Consider the following 14,482-nt stretch of genomic DNA (forward strand, 5'->3'; position numbering starts at 1 on the left):
TGTTTTTGCGAGCGTAAACTGAGCTAGTTAGCTTGAATTGCTACAGACCGTCTTAGTGTGGACCGGGTCTTCAGAGGGCTGACGTTGGTGCATGAAGGGAAGATTGAAGTGGGTGAGCGACAGCTCTGCCCACTCGTCAAGGAAATTATACGTTAGTCGGTTTCGCTCACAATATAACGTTAACGACCCTTCTCTGTACTCGTGCGGTCAATCTTGCCATGATGCTGTACCTATAGTCTGATGGTACCTCGCCGCTCCGGTCCTTCGGACATGAGGCTGTACCTATAGTCTGAATATACCTTTACGCTCCGGTCCTTTGGACATGAGCCTTTACCTATAGTCTGATGGTACCTAACCGTTCCGGTCCTTTGGACATGAGGCTTTACCTATAGTCTGATGGTACCTCGCCGCTCCGGTCCTTCGGACATGAGGCTGTACCTATAGTCTGATGGTACCTAACCGTTCCGGTCCTTTGGACATGAGGCTTTACCTATAGTCTGATGGTACCTAACCGTTCCGGTCCTTTGGACATGAGGCTATACCTATATTCTGATGGTACCTCACCGTTCAGGTCAGTGGAAATGAGGCTGTACCTAAAGTCTGATGGTACCTCACCGTTCAGGTCATCTGGACATGAGGCTATACCGACAGTCTGATGGTACCTCACCCTTCCACCTAACCTTACTAGCTGTAGCCTCGTACTACCATTCATTGCTAATCCGTCCAACTGATATTTAAATCGATCTGTTAATTTAACCATGGGAATTGATTGAACTATGGCAATCGATTGACCTGAGAGCAGGGACAACATACAGTACGATTTACCCGTTTGTCTCGGTGACCTATCGTGAAAGAACACTCATTGACCAATCCATGCCTCGCATATTGCCACTTATTGTTATTTCATTGCATATCATTATGTAATCGTTTTTCTGTAAAAGGCTATTGGTGATTATGGTACCAATAACGTGCTAAATGCACCGTGAACAAGAACATGCAACAACACTGTTTAAGTGAGATTCCAGGGTTATGGATGTGACATTTGTGCTCAAATTGACTGCCATAATTTCTCAGACTATTGGTTCAGAATAAATGAAACCATTCACATGTCACTTTATATGGACAGTGTAGACGCCCCCTATAATTCTGAATTCGAACAACGGCATGGCAAATATTATGCGTTATGGTTGTGACATGAAATGGACTGGCTTTTCTGAAGACCTACAGAATGCAAACTAAATTTTTACAGCAGATGCGCAAAGACGGATGTCTACAAAGTACGGCAGTATTACTTAACACAATGGGTATGACATTCTCCCGTTATGGATGTGACATGTCTGAAATAGCTGACCATAGACTACAAGAAACCACTGAAACATCACAATATCATGTTGAATTGTCGTTCTATGAAAACATCAGCAGAGGGTGTCAATGGTGATTCACCCCCCACCGCCCAGCATTACAGACTGAAACAGTGTCCAGTGAGCCTTTACTAGAAACTATGCAATATGCATTGATTACAATATGTTTGATTTACTGCATCCTTCATTATAGCTGCAGAAAAGACGACATTTCTGAAATATAGTGATCAGATAAATTGTCTTAAACAAAATAGACACCCAGTGATGCATGTCAAAGTGGTTTTGCGTTCATGTTAACTTTATGTTTGCATACTGAGGTTGACATAAGCTTGGAAATGCTCTGAAGTATCTCTCACAAATTGAAAACTAGTCCCTTCCAACAGGTGGCGTGGCTTTCTTGTAATTGATGAGGTTAATACAATTAAATGACTGAATGCTTGTCCTTTCTCCATGTTTGAAAAATGCAAATGACTTGGTATGGTTGTACAATTGTAAGGCTGATAACATGGCTGGTATTATTCTTATTGAGTGATACATCACCAGATCATCTTATATTCTATATAGGCTTATATTTTGAACGGCAATTTTATGTGTATAGCTCATCCAATTTCAACTGCAGTTTGACTGGACTGTACTAGCCTTGGTCATTAACTGTACTTTAATCCACCAGTTATTGGGTTTAATAAAGGCCAAACCAATTTAGAGGACTTTTAAACATCAAGAAAACATATCAACTTTAATATATACCCGTCAAAATTAAAATTTTTGGTCTGTTTAGGTTCAGTTGGCTTGGAATTTAAATTTCTTTACCTGCTAATCCTTTATTCATGTGTTCCCTTTTCTGTCAGCTGTCCCAAGGTGCCCACGGTCCCGCCCCCCCGCCCCACCCTCGGCATAGGCCTCCCTTTTCTACTCCTCTCACACCCTTGAGGTTCAGAGCCCCCCTCGCCCTTGCCCCTACTTCCCCTCCGACCTCAAGACACTGAGGCCGCCAGACTGCAGCCAAGCTGTCTGACATGTCTGGACCGGTTCCGAGCCGGGCCCGCGTGTACACGGAGGTCAACACACACCGGCCCAGGGAGTATTGGGACTACGAGTCCCACGTGGTGGAATGGGGGTGAGTCCTAGTGCCCCCACCCCCCTTAACTTGCACTTACTTAGTAGTAGTATCTCAGTCAGAGCAGGTTGACTGGTAACCGGAAGGCTGCTAGTTTGATACCCTTCTCCTCGTAGTGTGTCGAGGTGTCCCTGAGCAAGACGCCTCACCCTGACTGCTCCTGACGAGCTGGCTGTCGCCCTGCGTGGTTGACTCCGCCGTCGGTGTGTGAATGTCTGAATGAATGGGTGAATGTTTTGGGAGATCAATGGGTGAAAGTGCTTTGTTCTGAGTGGCCACTGGTTAGAAAAGCGCTTTATAAATGAAGTATATTTACCATTTAGTGCCATCTGCCAATCTTAAAGCATATGGTTGGTTTTTCCACTTAATGTTGCTTTGGATGCTTCAGGAATCAGGATGACTTTCAGCTGGTGAGGAAGCTGGGCCGGGGAAAGTACAGCGAGGTCTTTGAGGCGGTCAACATCACCAACAACGAGAAGGTGGTGGTGAAGATCCTCAAGGTATGGGGAATACTCTGGCAAACCAGTGCTTCTTGGATGCAACTGGTGTCCTTCGCAGCTAAAGGCTCTTATCGTTCTCCATAGCCGGTGAAGAAAAAGAAAATCAAGCGGGAGATCAAAATCCTGGAGAACCTTCGGGGAGGCCCCAACATCATCTCTCTCATTGATATCGTGAAAGATCCCGTGGTAAGTCATGTCCGTCGTCTTGTTTGCTCAGTGTTTTGGCATGATCCTGTCCATATATCCGGACTAACTAAAGCTGCATTTCAACAATATTGATGTCTAACAATCCTGTACTAGACGTAAGTATTGAGTAACACCACTGTACCAATAGCATAGCAAGCTCTCCACCAGTACATGCTTATCGGTGTCACTGTGGAAATATCTCTGTGTAAGTACAAAGCTATGTTTATTGGCTTTCAGTCCCATATCTACACAGGGTTCAATGGTAAAATGTCATGTTAGGGCGTCCTTTGGTTCGCTCAGCTCGGTTCCTTTTCATATTGCAATTTTCGCAACAGTCCCAGAATTTGTCAACAAACCCACATGTCTGCAAAGAACGTTCGATCATTTGTCACAAAGGTCTGGGGCGGGGTAAAGCGTTCAATAAAAGAAAGGGGCTAAGCGCCGGTGAAAGTAACCAATCATGGATATCCACCGTGATATACATTGATCTGCGGACCGGTCCAACTCCTTCTCCCTCATCCGTGCCGTCTCCTCATTGATGAGCCACGACTCATTTTCACCCGACGGTCCGACAAAGTGCTGCTAATCTCGGGAGTTGCTGCTAATCAAACAATAATTCCCATAATGCGTGCAGCTGTGCCTGTGTCAACCACAAAGGGCGTCAGCCAGCTCATCAGGAGCAGTCAGGGATCTAACTACCGTATTTTCCGCACTATAAGGCGCACCGGAGTATAAGCCGCAGCAGCTAAATTGAATTATGTGTACATATATAAGCCGCACTGGGCTTTTCAGGGAATTTGTACAATAAATCCATAACAAATACCGAATATTGATTGTCTTATGTGTCCATATGATATCCATTATATTGACCCGGTATTCCCAAGACGCTCACGCTCTGCAGCAAGCCAGTCACAGTTGATTGGCGCGGCGCTGTACAGCGAACGTAAACAAACAACTAAGCTAAGGTTAGCATTTCGTGGGAGCGTGTCTATGTTCCCTGGGTCCTATGTTCCCCGGATATATGTTCCCCTCTTTGTATGAGACTGGGGAACATGGGACCCTTTTTTTAAAAAAGGGTCCTATGTTCCCCGCCTTTTAAATATTTTTAAAGATTGATAGATTGCGGGGAACATAGGACCCAAAAGGGTCCTGTTCCCCGCTTTTCCCATACAGGGTCCGACTCCTATGCTCCTCGGTATGTATGGCTACAGGGGAACATAGGACCCGGGGAACATAGGGATGACCCCCATTTGGGAAAGTATTACTTTTCCTCCCGAGATCCCGCTAATGTTGTGTTATAATGTAAAGGGAAACAAGATATCTATTCTTCCTCCACCTCTCTCGCTTCTCTGCTTGGTGTCGCTGACGCTTATAGTTTGCCTCCCTCGCTCTGGTAACGTCACGTACGTGGGAGAAAAAAACAACGAAGCTCCGAATACTGATTTAAGCTTTGAATACTAATTTTTTGAGTGGCCGTTAGATGTAAAAATCCATAGATTAGCCGCACCGTTATATAAGCCGCAGAATCGAAAAATGGGGAAAAAGTTGCGGTTTATAGTCCGAAAATTACGGTAGAAACCTTATGGTTACCAGCCAACCCGCTCTACATCCTGAGCTACTGTCGGAAGATTTTCAATCTTTTGATGCATCCATCTTTTGGAGCAGTTAAATTTCTTACCGTGGGATTAATTATTTCTGGAGTTGAGGCCATCCTTAAAAATATATTTTGCATTAACGACCAAAAAATAAATAATGGTCGGTAGGTAGGTCTCTATATAGACCTGCCTATATATATATATATATATATATAATATATATATATGGATGGTAGGTGTACAATACTTAGTCAAATATAATTAATAGTGTTTTATTGTATTTGCGTTAGTTGTTTGATATGTCTTAACACAAGTTTACATCCGGCAGGTCGGTCGGAGTAAAGGGGAAAAAATATATTATTTGGGTCGTTCCTAAATGGACAGGGTCCGTCGGGTTACGGCAAACAGAAATGTATTAATGTTAAGAGCTACTGGCAATCTTTATTGTTGAACCCTTTACCCTGTATAGTAGGGATCCCTTGGCATACTGCATCAGCCCAGTAGGCCCGCTGTAAGGGGCCAGATGCAGTGCAGTAGACTTGAGTATTTAGCCAGCTTTAGTGTTTAATGTAAACCCAACTGTATTTCTTTGTATTTGTGTTTAGTCCCGCACTCCAGCATTGGTTTTTGAACACGTCAACAACACAGACTTCAAGGTGAGAATCCACTCTTTTAAAATATTCCTGCTCGCTTTGTGTATGTTATTTTATTATATATTATCACTGCTTCAGGAAATGACCAAGCCTATCCATTGTCTTTTCCCCAGCAACTGTATCAGACCTTGACCGACTATGACATCCGGTTTTACATGTATGAGATCCTTAAGGTGGGGCCCTAACACCGTCACCTGTCAATGATATTCAAAGTCTCTGAGCGGTCATACATTTTCAGTGATTGACACAGAATTCCACTTTTTATTTGTGCTTGCCTCCTATATAGGCCCTGGACTACTGCCACAGCATGGGAATAATGCACCGGGACGTCAAGCCTCACAACGTGATGATTGACCACGAGCATCGCAAGGTGAGGCTCCATGCACAGACTATGCTAGGAGCTCACGCCTTATCTCATACATTTATAAAGTGGGCCACACCCTGATGATTGTCCAGGCGATTGTCCTTCCTAGTACCTTGAGTACCTATCACCAGGCCTATTTCAAGGTTTTCCTCTGAAAAGAACGTACCCAAAGTAGAGGATCTTCACAACTGCAAGGGCTGTAATATGAAATAATGGTAACAATGACGTGATGGAAATGATGGCGTTATCAACAAAGGTTATGGAAAGAAGGCATAAAGGTCAGGAGATTTGACTTTCAGAATTGGGCCACTGTGTTTACATTCAACGATGGTTTCTGAGGAAATGGGTTGATTGCCATCAGAACAGAGGTCCTTCTACGCCATCTAATGGGCATATGGTGTATATGCCAGTGTTTGGCTTGGTGTCATTTAATTATATTCGCCCAGACCTTCAATTAAGTTGTCAAGTGTCAAAATTGTACAATTGGTTCCCAAGAGATCTACCTGCAGTACTTCACTTTATTGGTGTCAAAGTTGACTCAGGTTCTCATCAGATGTTGTACTATAACTATTTAACCATAGGGCCCTCAACTGATAATGCACAAGATGGTATTGATCTAAAACATCATTTATTTCAGGTGGAAATGAGATCTTCCACTTATGCTGTGTTCTAGCTATAATCACTCCAACCAATTGCTATCCACATTGAATATTTCACTTGCCCAACCATCTTTGTTTTGGTACCAAGATAACATGTACTATCCCTTGCAGTTGTGGAGTAATGCTCCAATTTATTTTGGTATGTTTTTTTCAGAAAAAACTCCTAATAATGAAGAGGTTAATAAAAATCTAAAATGTTATGCCCTCAATGTTGTATTTCCCAGTGGTATTGAATATCTATATTTTTCAAGTTATTGTATCGCAGTTTCATGACAACACTAGGGGATAGGAGATGGACCCCCTAACCCAGCAAATGGACAAAATAGGCTATGTTAGCTTTAACAAAGATGTTGATAAAGGGGTTGGGCCTAAAACTGTTGTTCCCTTGTGGTTTGTGTGCAGCTGCGCCTCATAGACTGGGGTTTGGCCGAGTTCTACCACCCCGGACAGGAGTACAACGTCAGAGTGGCCTCCCGCTACTTCAAAGGACCCGAGCTTCTGGTGGACTATCAGGTACCAGCACACCAACCAGCCAATCAATTGACATCTTGAGTCATCCAATCACAGCCGCAGAACATGCAAACAACCTAGAAGTTTCGCAAATCCAGCTTCTTATGCCACTTTCTGGTGTTGTTCAGATGTACGACTACAGTCTGGACATGTGGAGCTTGGGCTGCATGCTGGCCAGCATGATCTTCAGGAAGGAGCCCTTCTTTCATGGTCACGACAACTATGATCAGGTAGGCTGTGGGTCATCATCCAATGAAACCTATTTATTCAATTCAAAATAATGAAAGGTGCACGTGTATGAGGTGGTCATTTTTTTTTATCCTTATATATTGTATGCATGTTATTTCCATCAGTTGGTGAGAATAGCCAAAGTACTGGGAACTGAAGACCTGTACGACTACATAGACAAGTACAACATTGAGCTGGAGCCGCGCTTCAACGACATCCTTGGCAGGTAGGGAGTTAATTTGATGGTAACATCTGTCCACTCTTAACCGGATGATGGTGAGGGGAAAGGTGGTTTCTTACTTGTGCACTGATTCTAGAAACAGTCCGACGTGGTCATGGTGTTTAAAGCCCAGCCTGTCCCCAGACATTGCTGTAGATGAGATGTGATCCTGGTGTTTTTAAACCTGCCCCTCAGAAGACCCCGTAGATGAGATGTGATCCTGATGGTGTCCGATGAGATGTGATCCTGATGGTGTTCTAAAGTCATGTCCCCCCCCCCCCCCTCAGACACTCCCGTAAGCGGTGGGAGCGCTTCGTCCACAGTGAGAACCAACACCTGGTCAGCCCCGAGGCGCTGGACTTCCTGGACAAGCTGCTGCGCTACGACCACCAGGCCAGGCTGACGGCCCGCGAGGCCATGGACCACCCCTACTTCTGTATGTCCGCCGCGAGGGGCCTGAGCATGTAGCGGTAGGCCGCAGCCTCATGGCCTGTACTGACTAGGTCCGTTTCCCTTTCAGTCCCGATCGTGAAGGACCAAGCTCGCATGGCGGGCTCTGCTAACTTGCCCGGTGGGATCCCAGCCGTCAGCACGGCCAACATGATGACTGGTGAGGCACGCGCTGCACACACACCTCGGGGGTCGCTCAGGAGACCTACTATGGGGGGGACACGGGTACCAGGCACATGCGGTCAGTCAACTGGTCATTTTGGTCATGCTCCCTGTGGGGGTTCAGTGTGTGTTGCTCCACCCTCACCCAGGTATCTCTGGTTCATAGTGTGTCTGCTCCACCCTCAGCCAGCTATCTCTGGTTCATAGTGTGTCTGCTCCACCCTCAGCCAGGTATCTGGTTCATAGTGTGTCTGCTCCACCCTCACCCAGGTATCTGGTTCATAGTGTGTCTGCTCCACCCTCACCCAGGTATCTGGTTCATAGTGTGTCTGCTCCACCCTCACCCAGGTATCTGGTTCATAGTGTGTCTGCTCCACCCTCACCCAGGTATCTGGTTCATAGTATGTCTGCTCCACCCTCACCCAGGTATCTCTGCCCTACCAGCCTCCACTGCCCTGGGCCCTCTCTCTGGCTCGCCCGTCTTGTCCGCTGCCAACAACTCCCTGAGCGCCGCCGTGCCCGCCGCCGCCGCCGCCCCCCAGTGAGGAGGCCCCGGCGCCCCCCAGAGGAGGCCCCCGGCGCCCCCCAGTGAGGAGGCCCCCGGCGCCCCCCATGAGGAGGCCGCCGCCGCCCCCCAGAGGAGGCCCCCGGCGCCCCCCAGTGAGGAGGCCCCCGGCGCCCCCCAGTGAGGAGGCCCCCGGCGCCCCCCAGTGAGGAGGCCCCCCCCCCCCAGTGAGGAGGCCCCGGCGCCCCCCAGTGAGGAGGCCCCCGGGGCCCCACGCCACTCTGATGAATCATTGGGTCCGCCCCCTTGCCAGGGGCCCTGGGATGCCTCGCTGCTCTGGGTGGTGTCTGTTGTGATGTTTCCTTCATCCCTCACTTCCACCACGGTGGATCAACGTTTTGATCTGATGAATGTTTGTAATGTAAGTAACACCAACGTTCGGCCTGCCTTCCACCAATGTTCCACACGTGTGTGCGTGTCTAAAGGGTAGCGTCTGTGTTTTCTTTTTGTCAGGTGTTCCAACATTAGATGAATAATAAACAAATGAAGATGGGATTCAAGCAAAAATATATAATTATGCAGTTAACCTTCAGTATTGAGCTATCTCCCCCCCCCCCCCCCCAACACACACTCTTTATTTTCCAGATTATTAATGACCATTTAGTCCCTAAAGGCGCATAGTCGAGAGCCTAGAGAGGTTAGCCCACCGGACCAAAACGTATCGTCCTGATACAGTTTACTGATAAACCAAGCTTGAGGCGTCTGCTCCAGTGCGGGCCTAGCGGGGGGCTCCAGTGGAGACCGTCCCGGGGTTACTCCAGTGTCTGGTGCTGCTCTCGTGCTCCCCTTACACGGGGTCACTAGATGTTGCACTGGGTAACACATTGCCTCGGCTGATAAAACTGTTACGTCTTGCCTTTCTACTAAATAAGATGTAACCAGTTTTTTGATATAACCTTTTATTTTTTTACCCAGCACACCTGTACTGATGTAGGTTAAGTTCCCATTTGTTTTCCATTCAGAGAGCCGGTCGGTCGTGTCCACGTATTTGTTAAGCCCCGTTAATCTTGTTTTTATGTTTCATGTTCCACTTTCCTTTGCCCTCAAGCTATTCTCGGGTTGCTTTCCTCCAAATTCACCACGTACCCAAAAGTTTACTTCACCTCATACGGGAAAGAAGACTAACCAAAACCTAAGGTTTGTTTTTGCGAGAAAGAGTTGCAAATGAAGGATGACTGACGCTGGTAGTTTCCTTTAGAGGGGGTCCCTCATTCTGTTCATCTGGCTAGGTTTTTCTTTCATTAGATATGTTTGTATATCCAACAAACATCAACTAGCTTTCGCTGACAAGAAGCATTGACCAGGAACACACGTACACACGTTTAGTGCCAGATTCAGAGTGAGAGTTGTAGGCAATGTTGTACATATGAATCTTTTTCCTTTCAGAAAACTCAAAATGCTACCAGTTCTATGTATACATTGGCTTATTAACTGAGCTGTACAAGTCCTGACATCACTGTATATATTTTTATGTCCTTATTTAGATTACTAGTATTTGAAAACATTTGTGTAAATAAACACACGTTTTATTTATCAGGTATACGACTGGCTGCTTTATTACGTCCATCAAATGACACAGAAGTGCAGGAGAAAAATATAAAAATTGATTTAACAGAGACCTCAGTTACCCTACTAAAGAAATAAGGTTTTGGAACTCAAGCATGCGTTGAAGTAGATTGAGTGTTTTTAACATTGTTTTATTTTATGATGTTAAAGCATCCTCCCACATGAAAATATGACCACAGATCCACCAATACTTGGTTTGTACCTGTAATATTTAGACATAAATAACATCCAGTGTGATAACAGTCAATTATATGCCAAAGCCTTCTCGTTCAGCCTTGATAATAACACGTTGAGGTACATAACATCTTGATTGTTCAGTGAAATTGCAGCCTTCAACGATTGTCCTTCGACATGCTTCTACCCCATCCTAGCTTAGTTGGAACATTCAATAGAAGAGTCTCCCATTGAAATAAGGCATTTCCCTGTGGAGGTCAGTTTGTGTCGCTGTGTTGACACTCTACTCTCTGGTACTTCACCGTGGCAGTTCTCCTTCTCAGACTGCTGCAGCATACCTTATCACTGTGTACCCTGCAAAACAAAACATTCATAGTTCAGACACTTTTATACACGTGGTTAGGCACACTCCTGTGTAGAGTTGTGGGTTGTCAATGCTCTTGAGTGGTTTAGATCTGAGTTCTAAACACTCAACTGCAAATTAAAGAGTTAAATAAATGTCCTGTCTTCTGGGATACACATTGAAATTAGATGTGATATTAGGGTATGATTGAACAAAGCAGGGAGCATTTATTTATCTTTGTGGTTCCCTCTTGAAATGTAAAGGAGTTGGCCAGTTTGTTGAGACCCCAGTTTACCTTGTCTATGTTGAGTCTAATTGTAAAATCGTTTTTTTGTTTAACTCACCCCCTCTCGTGTTGTAGTTGCACTCCGAAATTAGGCCGGTGGGGATTAATTGAAATCTATTATATTCCAAACAAGTATTTAGCAGCTCCCATAGCTATACCTTTGTTTGGTCCAGTCCAGGTAAGTACATATTAATTCCCAAGCTAGGTAACTTTCTCCAATTGGGCCCACAAGCCAACCAGACCACACCTTTACTAGCCACTGTGCTCACAGGCTTAGAGACTGAGAAACATTGTTACAATTCTGAGCTCAAATGGAGGCTGCTTCGGCCACTGAGCAAGGCTAAACTTGGGCGTGTTAACTGACTGTTAACCACTGCACATGCTCACAGACCTGAGGAATGAGAGGCGAGCAGTTAAACGTCCTGGTCATTAGCGCGCTGGTGAATTTTGGTTCTAAACTATGGATATATTTTCCTTCAACCCTTGGGAGCTGATTTGGAGAGAGTCCAACTTCTGCAAAACATGAAGTTATCCCCCACAATACAATATATTTCTAAATGTACACACAGAATCGGAATGTGGATTTGTTAGTTTGTCGGTACTATTGGAGGAAACGACCTCGCCAGGGCAGTTTGTATGCAATGATTTGTGTTGGACAAACCAATATATAGCTTTGGTAGCTAAGGGGGTAGTAACCCTTGAATATAAAGGACGTCAAAGGGTAGCCAACTGTCCGTTTTCGGAACACGCCGGCAATTCAAGAATCCACCCGGGCTCTTGACAAACAGGTCAAATCCTTAAACTGGAAACGTACCTGTTTGTGCTAAGTTCTTCATCTATCTGCTCCAGAGTCTTCCCCATGGTCTCAGGAAGCATACAGTAAAAGAAAATACCTGCGGCTACACATGTTGTACCGTACAAAAGAAACGTGCCTGAAAGTCCAATCGCATCTGTTGAGGAAATGCACAGTTCAAGTGACGGCCAAGAATCAATGAAAGCTTCCAACCTGACTTTTACAGATGATGCTGGCTTTAAATGTACTATACGAGCAAAGCTAATTTGAATTCAGCATTTGGCAAACCAAGCTGACAAATGTATTGCATGTCTGTAGCAAAGCCTACTTACTTACCAATAACATGCAAAAAAGAGCAGGTGACCAACAGGTGTGTGGCCCAATTGAAGCAGTTGGTGAATGCAAACGCCCTTCCCCTGACTCCCACAGGAAAGATCTCACTCAGGACTAGCCAGGTTACTGTAGAAAGCGGAAGAAATGGGATTATGATCTCTTACACAGTTATCTCTTACACAAATATATAATTATTTCAGTGAAATGCATTTCAAAAGAACACATACTGGGTCCAAATCCAATAGAGTAGGCACCGACTGAGGCGAAGATACAGATGAGAATGATCCAGTTAACCACTGTTCCCTGGACACCAGGTGTAGACGGCAACACAGAGGACGCATTGGCGGGGTAAACAGAATAATCTGATCCAATCTCTTTGATCTCTGACAAATCAAAAAGTCTGCGATGCTCTCCAAGAGACCTGTTCGACGCTGTCGGATCAGCATGTGGCAAACTGGGCAGAGATGTGTGGTTGGCACCCGGGGTGTTTACCACACACGCACCGCTAGCGCTGAGAGCCGCCTGTCCACCGAGGAGCACAACAGTGAGAAGACCCGCAGCCATGAAGGCACATCCACCGATGAGAAGAGGCCTGCGGCCCACCCGGTCGGAGAGCACCATGGAGATTAGGGTGGCGAGCACCTTGACCAGCCCCAAGCCGACAGACGCCAGCACTGCCGAGGCGTCGCCATGGAAGCCCAGCGAGTGGAAGATGGTGGAGGCGTAGAGCAGGATGTTGGGTTGGCCGCTGAGCTGCTGGAAGATCACCAACCCCAGGCCGATGGCGGTACGGCGTCTCATGTTGTCCCTGCTCTGAAACAGGTACATCACGCTGAGCTGCTTGTCCGGTCTGGTGCCGCCGACTGGCGCCTCGTCCGCTGCTGGACTTTGAACGAGACTCAAGGGCTTTCTCTCCGTCTGAAAACCATCCCTGTTAACGTTACATCCATCAGCATTGGCCGGAAGAGTGCATATGCAAACAAACTGTGCCAACGTCGGTGCCAGGGCTATTCCAAACATAAGCCTCCAGCCTCTAGGGGTGTCGGAGAGGAGGTAGTTTGTGGCGTAGGCGGCCAGGATGCCCACGGTGATGCCAGCTTCGTACAGAGTCACCAGCAGCCCCGGCGGTCCGGGGAGACCATCTCGGACACAAAGATGCAGCAGGACATGGAGGAGACACACATCCCAAAGCCCACTGTGATGCGGCCCACCACCAGGCCCCCGTAGGAGTCACTGAGCACCACCAGGCTGCCCGCCGTGATCAGCGCGTTACTGAGGAGCATGGAGGTTCTGCGGCCGCAGCGGTCAATCAGGCAGCCCCCCACGATGGAGGCCATCAATCCTCCCACCAGCAAGGCACTGACCAGGGCTTCCTGCTGGGCACACAGGAGTCCAAACTCAGCCTTGAGCTGGAGCAGGGCTCCTGAGATGATGCCCAGCTCATAGCCAAAGACCAGGCCGCCGAGGATGGACACCGTACTGGTCAGCAACAAGAGGGGACAACCTGAGACAACAGAGATTTAATCATGATTATCGTGTTGACATACAAGACAGTGGCACTCAATTGGTTCAATCAGTGCAAAACGTACAGTCCAAAAGTACAAAGCTATCGTATATGTTTGTTAGAGGAGTTATGCAAGCTATCAGATCTCGGGGTGCACCTGTGACACGCAAACTCGGTTTAGAAATATGCTAAAGAGTCAGCTTAAACTTCAATCAAATACACCCCAAATACTGTTGTTTCAGTAACCTGAAAACATCATGCTTCTGTAAATTACCGAAGAATTAACAGCAACACATTTTTTATATCTAAATCACAGAGGCTGTACTGACGTTTTCAAACTCTTGTTTTGAAATACTTCAACTGAAAAATATCGGAAACCTACCCATTGTTCATGACACCATTCAGGAAACAAAGATTAAATCCAATGTAGTTCAACTTGTTCCTCTTCAGTTTAACAAAGGTCGTCTGTGCAAAACAAGGAACAGGACAACAACAAATGTAAACTGAATGGAACGATGGCGTCTGTGCCCTCGTCACCCAGAGAGCCTTGTGTCCAGCTGTGCCCAGCAGACACGATCAGAGAACACAATAACCCATTGGAAGCCCGTAGCCATGACAACCGTCCTGATTGCCATGATTTCATTAGCGGAACCACTTCAGGGACACCACAACACTCCCGTCCTCGGCTTAGATTTGCAAACATCCTTGTTGGACTTGACGGGATATGGATATATTATCATTTCTATATTATCATTCAATTTTACGGGTGTTATTAGGCATGTAATGTATAAAATAGACAAGAAATAGTTTGGTAAAATTAGCCTTATGTTAAAATACTTTATCACCTGATGAATCCATATGGCATTTTGAATCCAAAAGGCAATCAAAGATAAATTAATAACTTATTTATCCC

General features: G+C 46.1%; 2 protein-coding genes across 2 annotated transcripts; one reads left to right on the forward strand and one right to left on the reverse strand.

Moving 5' to 3' along the window:
* Nucleotides 1–2,288: 2,288 nt before the first annotated feature.
* LOC130370918 (casein kinase II subunit alpha) lies at nt 2,289–8,550 on the forward strand. The gene is made up of 12 exons (XM_056576518.1): nt 2,289–2,478; nt 2,867–2,978; nt 3,063–3,164; nt 5,365–5,415; nt 5,526–5,585; nt 5,699–5,782; nt 6,838–6,948; nt 7,074–7,175; nt 7,299–7,399; nt 7,681–7,829; nt 7,914–8,003; nt 8,432–8,550. The coding sequence occupies exons 1-12, from the start codon at nt 2,378–2,380 to the stop codon at nt 8,548–8,550; spliced, it is 1,182 nt and encodes a 393-aa protein (XP_056432493.1). The 5' UTR covers nt 2,289–2,377.
* A 1,572-nt stretch (nt 8,551–10,122) lies between these two features.
* On the reverse strand, nt 10,123–14,248 carry LOC130370847 (solute carrier family 2, facilitated glucose transporter member 10-like). Its single transcript, XM_056576395.1, is given in 6 exon segments — nt 10,123–10,664; nt 11,754–11,889; nt 12,069–12,191; nt 12,293–13,183; nt 13,186–13,569; nt 13,952–14,248. Coding segments are annotated over 6 exon segments (1,635 nt in total). The 5' UTR covers nt 13,956–14,248; the 3' UTR covers nt 10,123–10,567.
* Nucleotides 14,249–14,482: the final 234 nt, after the last annotated feature.

Source organism: Gadus chalcogrammus, chromosome 1, assembly GCF_026213295.1.
Source record: "Gadus chalcogrammus isolate NIFS_2021 chromosome 1, NIFS_Gcha_1.0, whole genome shotgun sequence".
NCBI classification, from domain to species: Eukaryota; Metazoa; Chordata; class Actinopteri; order Gadiformes; family Gadidae; genus Gadus; species Gadus chalcogrammus.

Excerpts from the sequence above, each read along its gene's own strand:
- LOC130370918 (XM_056576518.1), top strand. The coding sequence starts at position 2,378 with ATGTCTGGACCGGTTCCGAGCCGGGCCCGCGTGTACACGGAGGTCAAC. Across the intron at positions 2,479-2,866 it reads TCCCACGTGGTGGAATGGGG|GAATCAGGATGACTTTCAGC; the intron begins GTGAGTCCTAGT and ends TGGATGCTTCAG. Across the intron at positions 3,165-5,364 it reads ATATCGTGAAAGATCCCGTG|TCCCGCACTCCAGCATTGGT; the intron begins GTAAGTCATGTC and ends ATTTGTGTTTAG.